The sequence below is a fragment of the Indicator indicator genome, chromosome 35 (assembly GCF_027791375.1).
Source record: "Indicator indicator isolate 239-I01 chromosome 35, UM_Iind_1.1, whole genome shotgun sequence".
In the NCBI taxonomy this organism is placed as follows: Eukaryota; Metazoa; Chordata; class Aves; order Piciformes; family Indicatoridae; genus Indicator; species Indicator indicator.
Window position 1 is genome coordinate 2,891,844 of NC_072044.1, and position 18,030 is coordinate 2,909,873.

The window sequence follows — 18,030 nt, forward strand, 5'->3', positions numbered from 1 at the left end:
TGTTGAGCCTGGAGAAGAGGAGGCTGAGGGGAGACCTCTCTACAATTCGCTGAAAGGAGGCTGGAGCCAGGTGGGGGCTGGTGGTTTCTCTCTGGTAGCAAGTGATAGGAGGAGAGGAAATGGCTTCAAGTTGCACCAGGGCAGGTTTAGGTTGGACATGAGAAGAAACTTCTCCACTGAAGGGGCTCTCAAGCACTGGAACAGGCTGCCCTGGGAAGTGGTTGAATCACCACCCCTGGAGGTGCTTAAAAGCCACAAAGATGTGGTGCTGAGGGCTATAGTTTAACACCAGACTTGGTGGAGTTAGAGAATGGTTGGACTCATTTCCAACCTAAATGATTTGACAAATCAAGGCTCCTGTGTGCCAGCCCAGGATAGACAGCAGGGCTACTGCTCCTTTGACAGACAAAATCTGCGTGTTGCTGAGCAGAGCAGTACTAAAAAGAATCATAAACACTTCCAAATCTTGATGCACAGAGAGACAAAACCAAAAGCATTTACTGACCCACATTCAGCTTTTATTAGGTGAAGCATTGGTAAAGGAACACTGCAAGTAAGCGTTCCAGGAAGAAGATGCAGAGCAGCATCCGTTGCAGGTGCAAACATCAGTACAGTCATTAAAAGAATCTCCTGTTTAATTGTGACTTTCACACTGGAATGCTGTTGTGGATCACAGGAATGCTGTGGATATTATCACAGATTGTGCAAGAAGAGAAAGGAAATAGCTTCCATCAGAGAGCAGCAGCAGCAGACAGAAGTCCTTCTGAGCCAGCATCTGTACCATGTGCAGCTTGAGCTTTGTTGCATCCTTACAGTAATTAACAGGACCAGAAGCAGCATTAATGTTGATTCTACAGTAAAGTGCCCTTTTCACCCCAGAATTTCAACCTCAACGTGAGCAATGCTTCCATGCAACCTGCAGCCTCTCTCTGTATGGAGGAGGAGTCGAACGTGGGATAGCAGCAGCACAGATGCCCAACCTAGGATAAAGATGACATCTGGTGTTAAAATCAAACTTTTCCTGTTTTCACACTGTGTAGAGATTCCATCATAGGGAGGGAGGAGGAGAGGATTTCTGGGAAAGAATGCATTGTTTCAGAGGGGGGATGATCTTAAACCAGCCTTTGCAGAAAAAATAAATACAAGAGTTTGTTTACAGGAGGCCTTTTCGTAGTCAAAGCTGAGGATGTTCAGAGTGCTGCTAGCTGAAAAGTAATTATCTGGAATAGATTCAGTGTAGAAAGTAGAATAATTCAGAAGTTAAAAGGAGGATTCCAGTTCTGGTGTCTCCAGCATAAGGACACAGCGATGCCGGAGTGAGTCCAGAGAGCACCACAAAGATGATGCCAGATCTGGAGCACCTCCGCTCTGAGGACAGGCTGAGGGAGCTGGGGGTGTTCAACCTGGAGAAGAGAAGACTCTGGGGGGCCTTAGAGCTGCTTCCACTACCTGAAGGGATCCTGCAGGAAGGCTGGAGAGGGACTTTTCCTAAGGGTGTCTAGAGACAGGACAAAGGGGAATGATTTGAAGCTGAGAGGGAGCAGGGTTAGACTGGAGCTGAGGAAGAAGTGGTTTATGTAGCAAAAGAAATCATTTTACCAGAGGTGGAGGGGAAACTTGAGTGACTTTATTGGAACAACTCAGGTTTGCAGCTCTAGCTGATATTTTAAGTTGAGGAATACAAATCCATACCTTCTATGGAAGACATCCAGATTTCTGGTCAGGTGTCTGGTTCAGAGGGATTTGGTAGTGGTGGTTTTCATATGTGTGATAAGAGCTGAGTGACAAAGAAGAAAACAGTCTATGGGTTTGCAAAAACACTCAGTTTGGCTTCCTTGAAGGAAGAGAGCCTTGAAATAAAACACCACAACCACACCAGCAGTTCTAGGCTGCTGTGCCTTGTGCAGTTGGCCAGTGTGAGCTGAAGAGGCAAAACTTACCAGACCCAGGCTTGCTCAGGCAAATATTTCAGTCCTATAAAGTGTATAAAACTAGGAACATGGCAGCAAAGGACATGCATGAGCATCCAGAAAAACACCTTACCCTTCCTTCTGCTTCAAGAGAATTTTCCAGACAATGCCAGCCCCCAGAAGAAGCAGGACTCCAGCAGCTGCAGCTCCTGAGGGAGAGGAGTCTGTAATTCTCACTGTGTGTTTTAGAGCACATCAGTACATAAGGACACAGAGCTGTTGGAGTGAGTCCTGAGGAGGGCCACAAAGATGATCCAAAGGCTGCAGCTCCTCTGCTATGAGGAAAGGCTGAGGGAGCTGGGGGTGTTTAGCCTGGAGAGAGAACGACTCCAGGGGAACCTTAGAGCTGCCTTCCAATAGCTGAAGGGATCCTACAGGAAGGCTGCAGAGGAACTTTCCATGAGGATGTCTAAAGACAGGACAAGGGGGAATGGTTTGAAGCTGATGTAGAGCAGGGTTTGACTGGAGCTTGTACTGAAGTACAAGGGTGGTGAGACTCTGGAACAGGTTGCCCAGGGAGGTTGTGGATGCCTCCTGCCTGGGGATGTTCAAGGCCAAGGGATGGATGAGGCCTTGAGCAGCTGAGTCTAGTTGAGAAGTGTCCCTGCCCATGGTGGGGAGGTTGGAGTGGATGATCTCTGTGGTTCCTTCCAACCTAAACCATTCTGGGATTCTATGGAAGTAAGCAAAGGAAATAGTGCCACTGAGGCCCCTGCATAAAGATCTGGCCACAAAAGTGGCTCTGAGTTGCTCACCTAGGGCTGCTGAGTCAGACTTGTGTGACGCTAAGGGGAGAAAGAAAGAAAAGTCAGCAAACTCTTACAAGAAAATTTGGTGTTTCTGAGCTGTTAATCACAAAATTAATTAGAAAGTTAATCACTTTCTCAATAAAGCTTTTACAGCTCAGACCTAGAATGCAGGAGATCTTAAACCCACACCATTGTAGACTTTTTTTTTTCCCCCCACACTTGCTTGTTTAAAAGACATTGTCATGCTTTAAAGGTGTTTCTGTTTAGTCTTGGCTTCAATTCACATTTCACTCACTCAGTTTACAGGCTGGTACAGGAGGGTCCCAGCTGAAGTCCTCTTGGCACTGAATCTGACTGGTGCCTTCCAACCTGTAACCATCATCGCATTCAAGGGTGATGTTAGTCCCAGGGAGATAAGTGTTTCCTTTCATGGCTTTCTTAACACCTTCAGCTTCTGGGAATACACATCTCATCTCTGAAATTAAAAGTAACACCACTGAAAAGAAAGGCATTTAATGAGAAGGAAGATAAAATAGGAGAATGCAGCTCTGGGTTATCTGAGATACTGTTCTTAAAATCTTCCTGGGTAGAACCAGAAATTAATTCTTATTCCACAGGGTAACTCCTTACTTTGTGGCCAGAGAAGGTGGTGGGTGTCTCTCCCCCACATGTGAATATTTCATAGATTCACAGAATGGTTTGGGTTGGAAGGGACTTAAAGATCATCCAGTTCCAACCCCCTGCCATAGTCAGGGACACCTCCCACCAGCCCAGGTTGCTCAAAGCCTCACCCAGCCTGGCCTTGAACACCTCCAGGGAGGGGACATCCACAAACTCCCTGGGCAACCTGTTTCAGTGTCTCCTCACCCTCACTGTCAAGAATTTCTTCCTCATCTCCAGTCTCAATCTCCCCTGTCCCAGCTCAGAGCCTAAATCTGCTCTCCTCAAGCTTCGGTTAGTTGCCTCAGTTTAAGCATCTAATCACCTTCGTCCAAGCCCAAGAATTGTGGAGGAGGAGGAGGAGGTTCTCAGTAGAGATCAAAGGGGTGATGTCAACAGGTCACTTTTATCCTTTATTTTACATCTGTTTTTTTTCCTTAATGTTTGTTTTTACTTTCACTCATAGTGGTTACTAAGGGCACTTGCAAACTATGAGAATGTGGACTGGCAGGGAGAATCTTTTCTGTGTGACTGTTTCCTTTAGAGGGCCTCTGACTCATTTACATAACTGTTTGGTACTCTCTTTCCTCTCATTGTTATCTCCATTTCAACTCCTGAGTCACTGAGGTGGGTGCAACTTCCTCAAGGAAGCACCCTGAGCTTCTTCTGGTGAACGGCCAGATTTCCCTGCAGGAACACCCACAGCAGGAATCTTGTGACGCTGGTGGAATTGTATTGGGTTTGCCTGGTGACCTTCAGAGCCAGCTACACACAAGTGCCAAGTCACAGGAAATGAGGCATTTGCTGAGAAGGCAGTGGTCAGGCTCAGGTCATCTACAAACCAGCCAGCAGAGAGAACTTCCCTGATGTAATCACTCCCTTTGTTTCCTGATAACTCTCTTGTGAGACCCCCACCGCCAATTTGTGTCCAGTGCTGGTGTCCCCAGCATCATAAGGACACAGAGCTGTTGGAGTGAGTCCAGAGAAGGGCCACAAAGATGATTCAAGGGTAGGAGCATCTCAGCTCTGAGGGAGTCTGGTTCTGCCACCAGGAATTTCAAGCCATCTGAGCAAACTAATCACAAACACACCTTTGCACTGAGGAGGAGGCTGGCTCCAGGTTCCTGACCCCAGGCAGCTGATGAAGGCATTCCCAACAAGTGAATAACCAGGATTGCAGCTGTAGGATACGGATGCTCCATGGGGAAAAGTGTCAGAGATGTTGCCTTTGAGCTTCCCATTGGTGATGGCTGGAGGATGGGGACACTTCACAACTGGAAAGTCAGGGAGAGACAAACAGCAGTGTGGACTTGATGGACTACACATGGGCTCTGACATTGAAAGTGAGAAATGACTGTTGTGTTCCCCATGAGCAGTGCTTGGAGGAGGCAGACACTTCACTAGTGAGAAGGGAGAGGGAGAGGAGGAGAGGGAGAGGAGGAGAAAGAGGAGAAAAGGGAAAAGAGGAGGAGAGGGAGAAAAGGAGAAAAAGGAGGAGAGGGAGAGGAGGAGAAAGAGGAGAAAAGGGAAAAGAGGAGGAGAGGGAGAAAAGGAGAAAAAGGAGGAGAGGGAGAGGAGGAGAAAGAGGAGAAAAGGGAAAAGAGGAGGAGAGGGAGAAAAGGGAAAAGAGGAGAAAGAGGGAAAAGGAAAAGGAGGAGAAAGAGGAGAGGAAGCGAGAAAGGAGGAGGAGAGGGGAGAAAAGGAGAAAAGGGAGGAGGGAGAGGAGGAGAGGGAGAGGAGGAGAAAGAGGAGAAGAGGGATAAAAGGAGAAAAAGGAGGAGAGGGAGAGGAAGAGAAGGAGAGGAGGAGAAAGAGAGGAGGAGAGGGAGAGGAAGAGAAAGAGAGGAAGAGAAAGAGGAGGAGCAAGGAAGAGAGGGAAAAGAGGAGAAAAAGGAGAAGAAAGAGGAGGAGAGGAAGAAGAAAATAAGAAGAGAAAGGAGGAGAAGGAGAGGAGGAGAAAGACTGGAGGAGAGGCAGGGAAGGCAGCGATATTGAGTTGCTAAAAAGGCAATAACAGGAGAGTGCAATTCCCTCTCTTCCCTGCAAAGAGCAGGATGGGTTGGTTAGGAGGAGGGAGTGTTGAGTAACCCATCCTCTACTAACAGACTAACCTGGCTTCGTTGTGGTGCCAGGATGCTGATAACGTTCTGCCATTCCACCTGGAGGCCGCACTAGGAGTTAAAAATCCACATCTGGCTGAGCAAACACAAGGTACACATTCACCTTCAGTTTTCATCACCCTGCCTATACATTTCCAGCAAAAATTTCACTCCTCCCTGATGGTGTCCTGCCATGAAACTCCCAAAGTTCTCACTTTCAGGAAATGTGGAACAGGGATTGCAAGAAGCAGGCAGAGAGGAGCGCAAATCACTTCTGTACTTACAGCATCACCCAAAACCTGGCTCACCCCCTGCATGAGAAGGAAGGCAGCAGTAAAAGGAACAGTTTCTGCTATCTCCTTAAAAGTCCTTGGAGCCAACAGGGAAAATAAAGCCAACTCTGGCTTCAGGGCATGGCTTGGAGCAGTTGAGGAGGAACCTGCCATGCTGTGAAGTCCAAGTGCTGACACTTACCCTGCTCACAGACCGGGATGGGTGGATCCCACGTTTTGTTGGCTTGGCACTGGACTGTGTGGTTGCCTCTCAAGGTGAAACCTTTGTGGCACTTAAAACTAACAGTGTCTGTGTAAGTGTAGGGATGTTTAGGAACAGACACTCTCCCATTCCTGATCTTTGGGGCTGGGCAGGTCACCTCTGAAAAACAAAGTCATTGTCTGGGAGGGAGCCATATGTAGGCTGTCATGGGTGCATGCCTTAACGTGGCACTGCTCAGAGGAGCTTCAGAGGTACCACTTGGAGACTCACATAGGAATAATTTCAAGAATTAAAGGGGTGTGAGCTCCTTTATGTTCCTTTAGCTTCTGGGGTTACCATATTATTGTGTGTATTAATTATAGTGTTGTGCCTGTAGACAATAATGTGGATACACAGAATCATAGAATAAGAATGGGTTGGGTTGGAAGGGACCTTCAAGATCATCCAGCTTCAACCCCCTGCCATGGGCAGGGACACCTCCCACCAACCCAGATTGCTCAAGACCTCACCCAACCTGGCCTTGAACATCTCTAGGGAGGGGACATCCACAACCTCCCTGGGCACTTTTTAAGGGCTAGCTCTAGTAGTGACCTACTTTGACAAATGGGGAGAAGACCACTCCATGTAACATCAGGTCCAAAAACCTCACATCTCCTGTGAGGCTGTCCAACCAGTCGGTGCCTGGGGTGAGAGAGACAGAAATAGCAGTTGGTACCAAGTCACTCAGCTTGGATTTTGCCCTCCCACTTTGACAGTACCCCCAGAGGTTTTCCGTCTGCAGCCTCCGAATTCTGACTGGTCACTGAGGTGTTTCTGTTACTTTGAGACATAGGAATGAAAGACACCAAGTTCCTTCTTCCAGGGTCCAAGAGGAAGAGCAAGGATCCCAAATTACTCTGGGTTAGATTGGTCAGGTGCTGAATCAAGACTCAGACCCAAGTGATTTCCATACTGCTGGAACCTCTTTGCAGCACATGCTCAGGTCCTGCTGGGTGGCCATCTGAGAAGACAGACTGAAACTCAAGCTTTGCAAGATAATACATTGAGCACAGACAGGCAGGGAAAAATGAGACACACTTCTTCGTTTCCTGAGCAGGCAGCTATGGCAGAACTGGAACCAAAAGAGCAGCTCTGGGAGAATGGCCCCACAGAGAAGTGGGCTCTGAGCCTGGAACCACCACCACCACCAAGCTCAGCAATGGAGTCAGCACAGACAGAGTGGGACTCACCCTGCCTCGCACGCGTGGCTCACGACTGACCCAAGAAGGAGATCTGTCAGAACAACAACTCTGCCATTCTTTGGTGTCTCTGGGTATTTACATTTCCTCCCTGGGAAAGAACAAGGCTGAGTTTAAACTCTTCTCTCACACTACGAGAAGGCAGCGAAAGGATCTGTTCCACGTTCAGACAACCATGCAAGGTGCCATTTGGAAAATGCCCAAGAGGTGCCCAAAGGATGTGACTGGTGAAGCCATGGATGAGTTCTTTTGCTAAAGAACTGCTTTAAGAAACCCATAAACATAGCTCAGACAACTCTCAGAGCAACCAACACCAAATGGATGGAGCTATTCACTTTTACAGAACGCTTGTGCTTCCGACCACGTGTGGTTTGGCAGGCAGGTCAGAGCTGGGCTCACTCCAAGCTGTCTCACAAACCCTGCCTGGCAGCTGTATCTCACAGTGGCCCCCACGAGAAACTCGGTCAGGTTTTTGTATTTCTCAGTTAGCACAGCAAAGGTCAGGTTGGGAGGGGCACCGCAGACACCTATCAGGAGAGAAAACACAGAGAAACACAGAATGGCTCAGGTTGGAAGGGACCTCAGAGGTCACCTACTCCAAACTCCCCACCAGGGGCAGGGACACTTCTCCACTAGATTCGGCTGCTCAAGGCCTCAATCAGCCTGGTCTTGAACACCCCCAGGGAGGAAGCATCCACAGCCTCCCTGGGCAGCCTATTCCAGAGTCTCACCACCCTCTTGTTGAAGAACTTTTTCTAAGCTCCAGTCTAACCCTGCTCTCCCTCAGCTTCAAACCATTCCCCCTTGTCCTGTCTCTAGACACCCTCATGAAAAGTCCCTCTGCAGCTTTCCTGCAGATCCCTTCAGGTATTGGAAGGCAGCTCTAAGGTCCCCCTGGAGCCTTTTCTTCTCCAGGCTGAACCCCATCTCCCTCAGCCTGTTCCCATTGGGATATCAGCTGGGCAAAGCTGGTTTTAAATCTATATTAAGGATGCATAGATCAAAACTTATAACAAAACTGAAAACAAAGAGGGAAGACTCAAGGATTCCACATTTTGGGAAAAGCTGAGTGCTACAGGCTTCCCAGACTATCCATATCCATATCCTGCATGCACAGCCTACCTGCACAACGAGGAAGAGGGAGGCTCCAGTTTCCAGAGTCCATGCAGTAAATGGATGCCTCTCCCAGCAGGCTGTACCCAGGCTCACAACTGTAATTCACAACCATCCCAGCAGTGAAAACCTCCAAGTCTTGGCGGTTGTGATTCCCTTTGTCAATGTTTGGAGGTGAAGGACATTGCAGCACTGAAGAGAGAGGACAAAACACAGTAAAAAATGGCATGGGCAGGGTAGCAGACAGGGAAGATCCCTGCACAGAGCCACCAAAGTGAACACAGCTCCTGTAGGTGCTGGAAGCAGGCTTAGACCCATGGCTGTCATGGATGTGCAGTTCCCCCCTCCCTGTGCCAGTTCATAGACTCTTAGAATCATGGAATGGATTGGGTTGGAAGGGACCTTGAAGATCATCCAGTTCCAAACCCCTGCCATGGACAGGGATACCTCCCACTAGAACAGGTTCCTTAAGGACTCATCCAGCCTGGCCTTGAACACCTCCAGGGAAGGGGCATCCACAGCTTCCCTGAGCAACCTGTTCCAGTGTCTCCCCACCCTCACTCTAAAGAATTCCTTCCTCATCTCCAGCCTAAATCTGTCCTCCTCAAGCTTCAATCCATTCCCCCTCACCCCGTCACCACAATTTCTTGTAAAAAGTCCCTTCCCAGCTTCCTTGCAGGCCCCTTCCAGGTACTGAAAGAGCTTCTGTGGGTGGTTTCCAGGTTTGCCTGCTCCCGGCTCATGCAAGCCCAGGATGGGTGCTCAGCCAGCCGTGGGTGCCAGGGCAGCAGCCAGCCCCACCTGCACAACGTGGGTATGGGAGGCTCCAGTTCCCTGAGGCCGTGCAGAGGACAGAAGGGTCTCCAAGGAGGGAGAAGCCAGGCTGGCAGCTGTAGCTCACGGACATGCCACTGGTGAAGTTGGTGCCAGGCACTGCGCCGTGCGTGGCGTTGGCGATGAGGGGAGGTGGAGGACAGGGCAGCGCTGGAGAGCAGGAGCAGAGAGTGGCCTCAGTGATTGTACCCCATGGAGGAGCACATGGAACACAACAAAAGACTGTCACACCTGAAGTGACATGGTTGAGGCAGAGGACACGACTCCAGGGCCCCTCCAGCACAGGGGTGACCCCAACTGTCCTCCTTCCCACCCCCGTGTGCCTCACTCACCTGGCTCACAGGTGGGGACAGCAGGCACCCAGTGGCCATCAGGCTGGCACTTGGCTTCATGGCTGCCCCGCAGCAGGTAGCCTGGGTGGCACTGGAAGGTGATGTTGGCCCCAGGATGGTGCACAGTGCCCTGTCCTCCAGCCACATCTCCGTTCTGGATGGTGGGACTCGTGCAGGTGTTCACTGGAAGGGGGAAGCAGCAGAGTGTGGGAGCAGCTGCTGGAGCTGGGGGTTGTCCCTTTGGTTTTCCATGCAGCCTTCCCTTCACTGTGGGCCACAGCATTCCCAGCTCACCTTCGCAGCGGGGGTAAGGGATGCTCCATGTTCCAGATGGCAAACAGGAAACTGTTGTTTTCCCAGTGAGGACATAGCCCAGGTCACAGTAGTACCTCACTGACGTTCCAGGGAGGAACACTTTCACATCCTTGCTCTCGTGATGGCCATTGGTGATATTTGGAGGGGGAGGACATTGCAGCACTACAAGGAGGGGGGAAAGTCATAGCTGGTGAAGAGCTGGTACCACACACACCCACTGCAGGGTGCAGGCAGCCCTTCCATTTCCTTCTTTCCTTCTCCCAGACCACTAAGGCTGTCCCTGAATTCCATTTCCATCCTCCCCTCACTTACCTTCCAGCCTCCCTGGGTTTTGAGCTCATTGACATGGAGAATGAGCATTTCTCATTACTTAGACATTTACAGTGGTCACTTGCCATCTGTGGCCCTACAAACCTTGCTCTGAACTTGTGGTGGTTGTGAACAGGGTGAGCCACCAGCCTGGCTTGCGATTCAGTAGGGTTGGGAAGGTTGCAGCCAGGGACGTGCCCGAGCACACCCAGCCCTACCTCCACAGCGCGGCGGGGGCCCGCTCCAGACTCCGTTCTCCCCATCCTGGGTGGTGCAGTGGATGGAGGACTCTCCGTGGAGGGGGTACCCAGGGTTGCAGGTGTAGGTCACAGATATGCCAAAGTAGAACTCGTTCAGCAGCCTGCCCGTGTGCCGCCCGTTGGCAATGTCTGGAGGTGGCTCACAAGGGATACCTGCAGAGGTGCAGAACAAGGCTTCCAAATTCAACAGCTGAAATCCCTCAGTTGTGGGGAGGCACAAACACGTGTCCTAGAGATGGAGGAGCTGCAAGGAAGTGACCTCCTAGGGGAGGCCTTGTAGGCAACTGGGTCTCAGCTCCCCGGCCAGCAATTTCTGTGACAGAAAGCAGAGCAGTAGAGCAAACCTCTGTGGAGGAACCACCTCCAGAGAACCATAGAATGCACTGGGTTGGAAGGAACCTTTGAAGCTGATCTAATCCAACCCTCCTGCAGTCAGCAGGGACATCCCCAACTGGAGCAGGTTGCACCTCCTTGATCTTTGCTACTGTGTAAAGAAATAAAGAAGCAAAACGCCATTTCCATCACTTGTGTAGAACTTTCTGGTATTTTTCATGCCCACATGAAAGCTGTGACTGGAAAAAAATGTGGCAGCCTCTGCTGGAAAATATTTATCAGCTCCATGCAAGCCCCTGGAGCTGGAAGCTACTTACGCTGACAAATGGGAACGTCCCCGCTCCATGCAACACGTCCACCAAAGATCTCACATCGTCTCCTGGGCTGTCCAATTAGCCTGTGCCTGGTGGTAAAAGAGTGGCACATTCCTCCCAAGGCCTTGCAGGTTGAGTTACTACCTCCTCCTGACCACCCTGGGTGCTGTGATCAGCCCTGCTGACCCCGAAAGCTGTGGTCCTGAAGGAGAAGTTCCCTTCCTGGCCAGTTTCACAGTACAGAGAATCACAGAATTGGTTTGGTTGGAAAACACTTCCAAGATGATCGAATGCAAGCGTTAACCCAGCACTGCCAGGTCACCACTAAACCATGGCCCTCAGCACCACGTCTACATCTGTTCTGAGCGCTTCCAAGGATGGTGACTCCACCACATCCCTCAGCAGCCTGGCTCAGGGCTTAATTGCATTTTTTGAGAAGAAATCTTTCCTAATATCCAAAGGAAACCTCCCCTGGTGCAACCTGAGGCTGGTTCCTCTCATCCTGTCACTTGTTACTGGGGAGAAGAGACCATCCCCAACCTGGCTCCAACCTCCTTTTAGCGAGCTGTAGAGAGCAACAAGGCCTCCCCTCAGCCTCCAGGCTCAATAACCCAAATTTCCTCAGCTGCTCCTCTCCAGCCCTGTTCTCTAGATCCTTCCCTGGCTTTGTTGCCCTTCTCTGGGCACACTCCAGCACCTCAATGTCCTTCTTGGAGTGAGGGCCCCAAAACTGACCCCAGTTTTCAAGGTACAGCCTCAGTAGTACCCAGTACAAGGGGAAATCACTTCCCTGGTCCTTCTGGCCACACTATTGCTGGTCCAGGCCAGGATGCTGTTGGCCTTCATGGCCACCTGGGCACACTGCTGCTAGCTGTTCACTCTTTGTATGTGTTAAATAGGTACAGACCTGCATAGAGTGGCTTCTGAATAAAATTCATGGATTGGGATTGAATGTGGAGGAAGAAAAAAGGGAGGCTGACCCAGCCCAGCTCTCCTCACTGCTTTAAGCAATAACCAAGCCCAGCACTTACCCTTCTTCACATCCATAGACCACTGTTGACCCAAAGAAGACATCTGTTAGGGCAAGAATTTTCCCATTCATAGGCTCCCCAGGGTGACTGCATTTTTGCCCTGAGGGAGGAGGAGAAAAAAAAAAAAATCCCTTATTTTAGGCTAATATCTCCACCATGGTTCAACAGATGCAGTTATCTGTCCATATTTCCAGTTCCTCCCCCCCCAAAAAATGGGTTTCCAACAGCATTAAGATACATGGCTTCACCAGTCACATTGTCTTTGAGCACCAGAAGAACATTTAAGGGGGTTTGAACATGGCACCAATCCCCTCTTGAGCAAGAGACACCAAAGCAAGGAGCTATTCACTTGTACAGAACTCTAGAGCTGCTGACCACACTCCACTCTCAAGGCATGTGACAGTAGGTGACCTTCCTGGGTGTTTAACATATCCTGGTCGACACAGGTACTGCACAGTCTTCCCCACAGAAAACTCAACCTCATTTCTATGCTCCTTATTTAGCTCAGCAAAGTGTAACCTTGGAGGAGCACCACAACCACCTGGTGAGGAAGGGGCAAAAAAAAAAAAGAAAAAAAAAAAAAGAGATGAGAATAGGGCAAGGACAGGGAGCACACTGGGTGCAGAACACTGTGAGGAGAAGGAAAAGTGTTTGGTGTTGGTAAAATACCAGAATAAACTATTTGGTAAAAATAGGTTTATTTTCCTGTTTAACATAGCCACTATTAATAAAAAAAAAAACAAACAAAAAAAACCTGTAAACAAACAAAAAACCCCAAACAAACAAAAAAAACCCAAACAAACAAAAAACCCCAAACAAAAAATCCCAAACACACAAAAAAACGCAAACACACAAAAAACCCCCAAATAAACAGAAACCCCCAAACAAACAGAAACCCTGAAACAAACAAAAACCCTGAAACAAACAAAAACCCTGAAAGAAACAAACAAACAAAAAAAAAACCCCAAACAGACAAACAAAAAAAAACCCCAAAACTAAAAGAGAGAGAGAGATTTTTCCCAAAGGATTCTGGAGGATCAGGTTCTTAATCCCAGGATCCATCTAAATCCTTCACTCAGAGGGTTGAATCACATCATTTCAGCGGGGTTAGAGGATGGAGGGGGACATCAATCAGTTAGTGGTCAGGATTCACCTGCATGTTCAAGCCTGTTGGGGAGCTGCCTAACACAGGTGGGAACAGGAGGGTGCCAGCTGCCATCCTCCTGGCAGGAGATTTTAGCACTGCCTTGCAGGCTGTAACCACTGTGACACTGAAATGTCACCATCTGCCCAGGTGCAGAGAATACTCCTTGACCATCAACTTGCCATCCATTCTCTAGGTCTGGATTTATGCAGACAGTCACTGGAAAGGGGTGCAAAAGGAGTCAGGACAAAGCAAAACAAACCCCACCAGGCTGTTAATATTGGAACAATCAAGCCAAACACCTCCAGAAAGCTCCCCAGCATCTCCAGAAAGCTCCCCAGCATCTCCAGGAACCTCCCCAACATCTCCAGGAACCTCCCCAACACCTCCAGAAACCTCCCCAACACCTCCAGGAACCTCCCCTACACCTCCAGGAACCTCCCCAACACCTCCAGAAACCTCCCCTACACCTCCAGAAACCTCCCCAACACCTCCAGAAACCTCCCCAACACCTCCAGAAACCTCCCCAACACCTTCAGAAACCTCCCCAACACCTCCAGGAACCTCCCCAACACCTCCAGGAACCTCCCCAACACCTCCAGAAACCTCCCCAACACCTCCAGAAACCTCCCCAACACCTTCAGAAACCTCCCCAGCTCCACCATCACAACAGGAAGCCCTGAAATTAATTCCTGCTCTGCACCACTTCACGTGGGATTAACCTTCCCTCAGGATCTGGTTGCAGTGGCCAAGGTTTCCCCTGAGCTCAGAGCCACCCCAGGGCACAGCCCATGGACAAACCTTCACAGCGAGGGCCAGGCTTGCTCCAGTTCCCTGAGGCTTTACAGAACACAGTAGGGTTTCCAACCAGGTAGTGGCCAGGGTCACAGGAGTAGGTCACAGCCATCCCCAGGGAGAACCAGGCTCTGCCCTGCCCGTCGTGGTTGCCGTTGTGGACCCCTGGAGGCATGGGGCAGGGTCGGACTGCACCGGGGAGACAAAGTCAGAGTCAGCAAGAGAGGAGCCAGGGGAAGGCAGGGAGCTGCTGCTGCCTTGCTGCCTTGAAGCCCATCCCAGGGGGGGCTCAGCCTGCACAAGCTGCTGCTGCCTGCCAGGAGCAGGCACCAGGCAGGGCTGCCCTCGGGGTACCCTGTGGGCAGCCACACTCACCCTTCTGACAGACAGGCACCGGTGGGTCCCAGGTGCCCCCCGGCTGGCACTGACTCTCGTAGGTGCCCTCTTCTGTGGCATAACCAGCATTGCAGGTGAATCCCAGAGTCTCTCCAGCTCTGTAGGTGCTCTGCAGCCAATGGACCTTCCCATTCTGCACCTCGGGTGCCTCACAGCTGATGGCTGCAGGGCACATGGACAGCAGCCTTTGAAGTTCAGTGCAGGGACAGCTCCTGCACACACAGCCCCCTCCCTTCTGCCCTCTGCCTCAAGCACTCTTCCTGCAGCACTGTTCCTGCAGGACATGAGCAACCTGGAAGGTGTCCCTGTGGCAGGGGTTTGGAACTAGGTGATCTTTAAGGTTGCTTCTAACCCATTCTGTGATTCTATGGCACCCAGCATCCTTTCCAGCAGCCCCACTCCTTGCAGTGCAGCATCCACTCACCTTCACAGCGGGGCAGGGGCCTGCTCCACACCCCAGTCTCTGTGCAGTTGATGGACACGTTCCTGACCAGCTGGTAGCCCTCCTTGCAGCTGTAGTGCACAGTCACTCCCTGGGCAAACTTCTCCAAGGAGTGTCCAATGTGCAGCCCGTTGGCAATGTTTGGTGGCTGAGGACACCTCACCTCTGGAGAAGGAGGAGGAAAAAAGGATGAGAGCTGGGAGAGGTGATCCTGAGAGACAGCTCAGCTCCAACCTCCTGCATGTGAGGCATGGGGAAAGGCAAAAGAGAGGGCAGAGGCATCCCAGGTAGTGCCAGGTCTGTCCTGCCAGCCAGCCTTTGGGTGCCCTGTCTCTTTGCTGACTTTTCTGGACAAGGAAGGTTGAATTATTAATAAAAAATCCATCTGGTCTCACTCCCAAATCTGTGCCATGCCCCTTGCCCATGTCTGGTCCCCAGCACCCTCACTGGCTAGCTCTTCTTGCCATGTTGCAGCCTGGCAACCACCAGAGCACCAGGAGAAGGGTGCTGGCTGTGGAGACCTCTTCCCACTTGGTCTCCCATTAAGTGATGTGCCAGCTCCTGGGCACACACTGTGGGGTAATGAGCACCCAGTCCCAGCAGGAGAGATGCTGCACTAGTAGCCAGCTCTGAATGGATGGATGGATGGATGGATGGATGGATGGATGGCAGCTTGTTCTTTGTGTACCACAGAACTGAAGACTGCATTGAAGGGGAATTTAATCTCTCACTGAAGGTCCCAGGCTCTCCCCAGTGCTCAGACACACATTGGGAGGCTCTCACCCCAGGGCACAGCCCATGGACAAACCTTCACAGCGAGGGCCAGGCTTGCTCCAGTTCCCTGAGGCTTTACAGAACACAGTAGGGTTTCCAACCAGGTAGTGGCCAGGGTCACAGGAGTAGGTCACAGCCATCCCCAGGGAGAACCAGGCTCTGCCCTGCCCGTCATGGTTGCCGTTGTGGACCCCTGGAGGCATGGGGCAGGGTCGGACTGCACCGGGAGACAAAGTCAGAGTCAGCAAGAGAGGAGCCAGGGGAAGGCAGGGAGCTGCTGCTGCCTTGCTGCCTTGAAGCCCATCCCAGGGGGGGCTCAGCCTGCACAAGCTGCTGCTGCCTGCCAGGAGCAGGCACCAGGCAGGGCTGCCCTCGGGGTACCCTGTGGGCAGCCACACTCACCCTTCTGACAGACAGGCACCGGTGGGTCCCAGGTGCCCCCCGGCTGGCACTGACTCTCGTAGGTGCCCTCTTCTGTGGCATAACCAGCATTGCAGGTGAATCCCAGAGTCTCTCCAGCTCTGTAGGTGCTCTGCAGCCAATGGACCTTCCCATTCTGCACCTCGGGTGCCTCACAGCCGATGGCTGCAGGGCACATGGACAGCAGCCTTTGAAGTTCAGTGCAGGGACAGCTCCTGCACACACAGCCCCCTCCCTTCTGCCCTCTGCCTCAAGCACTCTTCCTGCAGCACTGTTCCTGCAGGACATGAGCAACCTGGAAGGTGTCCCTGTGGCAGGGGTTTGGAACTAGGTGATCTTCAAGGTTGCTTCTAACCCATTCTGTGATTCTATGGCACCCAGCATCCTTTCCAGCAGCCCCACTCCTTGCAGTGCAGCATCCACTCACCTTCACAGCGGGGCAGGGGCCTGCTCCACACCCCAGTCTCTGTGCAGTTGATGGACACGTTCCTGACCAGCTGGTAGCCCTCCTTGCAGCTGTAGTGCACAGTCACTCCCTGGGCAAACTTCTCCAAGGAGTGTCCAATGTGCAGCCCGTTGGCAATGTTTGGTGGCTGAGGACACCTCACCTCTGGAGAGGGGAAAGGAATTGCCCTGGGGGTCAGTTGTTTGGTATTTTGTGTGCTGCTAGGACTGTTTGGATGGTATTGGGGTTCTAGCCTGAATTCTGCTCAGGCTGGGATCCATTTGCACAGGGATTGCACTTGGATCATGGCCAGAGGAAATCACTGGTAACAGGGAGAGGAGGGTGAGAAGAGGAGAAGAGAGAGGGGAAGGGAGAGGGGAAGGGAGAGGGGAAGGGAAGAGAGAAGAGAGAGAAGAGAGAAGAGAGAAGAGAGAAGAGAGAAGAGAGAAGAGAGAAGAGAGAAGAGAGAAGAGAGAAGAGGAGGGAAAGAGGAGGGAAAGAGGAGGGAAAGAGGAGGGAAAGATAAAAGAAAGAGGAGGGAAAGATAAAAGAAAGAGGAGGGAAAGAGGAGAGAAGAGGGAATGGAGAAGGGCAGAGCCAGGACAGACTGATCCCAGCTTTGCTTTCCCGGCAAGTTTGAGAGGACACAAGAGGAAGCTTTCCCCCCCAGCTGTCTGCAGGACACTTGCCCCTTTTGCACACTGGCAGAGGTGGGCTCCATGTGAGGTCAGCCTGGCACCTGCTGGTGCGGGAGCCCTGCAGGCTGAAGCCCAGGTTGCAGGCGAAGCTGACGGAGTCCCCGGCCCTGTAGGAGTAGCGAGCGGCGGAGAGTCTCCTCCCATAGCGGATGTGTGGGAACGGGCACTGGGAAGCTGGAGAGAGGAGAGAAAGGAACCATGCACCTCCAGGCTCTGGGGGTGTCCCTGCCCGTGACAGCTGCTGTGGGATACCTCGGGCTACCTGCCAGGCTTTCCAGCCCTGCAGACTTTCAGCCTGGCCATGGCAAACAGCAGATCTGGTTTGCCACTTCTCTCTCCTGCCTCACCCCAGTGTGACTTGGTTTCTCGCAGACACTTTCAACCCGAGGGAGCTCAAATCCCATCCCTCACTGGGCCAAGTTCCTCATCTCACTGCTGCAAGCTGCTGCATCCCATAACCAGCTGCACTTTCCCTTGTTACAAGAGGCTGGGCAGGTTGTGAAAGAGTCTCCGCAGCCTGCTGTAGCAAGGTCCTAACTCCCTTTCCAGCTGCTGCAGGGCAGAGGGTGGCCCTGGTGCTGACCCAGGGGGTCTCTTTCATTAGCAGAGTTGCTCAGAGGCTCTGTGATGCTCAGGGACCAGTCTGCTGTGGTCCACCTGGGATCAGCACAGGGCTCCCAGCTGCCTCCAGGAAGAAAAGCGAAAGGACCAGCAAGGAGAGGAGCAGAGATGGTGAAGAGGAGGGCTGTGGGAGGAAGGCCCCAGGGGTGCAGACCTGCTGGTCTCCTTACCTTGAGCCCCAGCCCCAGTGGCCAGGAGCAATGCAGAGCTGCCCAGGAGGTGGAGGGTGAAGGTGAGCAGCAT

The 18,030-nt window shown here is 51.6% G+C and overlaps 1 protein-coding gene across 1 annotated transcript; it reads right to left on the reverse strand.

Moving 5' to 3' along the window:
• Positions 1-1,695: 1,695 nt before the first annotated feature.
• On the reverse strand, positions 1,696-18,030 carry CR2 (complement C3d receptor 2). Its single transcript, XM_054395781.1, is given in 26 exon segments — positions 1,696-1,777; positions 2,044-2,119; positions 2,726-2,755; positions 3,015-3,194; positions 4,471-4,653; positions 5,953-6,132; positions 6,569-6,654; positions 7,203-7,302; positions 7,547-7,738; positions 8,334-8,516; positions 9,126-9,308; positions 9,491-9,673; positions 9,785-9,967; positions 10,309-10,527; positions 11,025-11,110; positions 12,053-12,152; positions 12,402-12,593; positions 13,206-13,415; positions 13,998-14,180; positions 14,367-14,549; positions 14,812-14,994; positions 15,638-15,820; positions 16,006-16,188; positions 16,451-16,633; positions 17,152-17,340; positions 17,958-18,030. Coding segments are annotated over 26 exon segments (4,008 nt in total).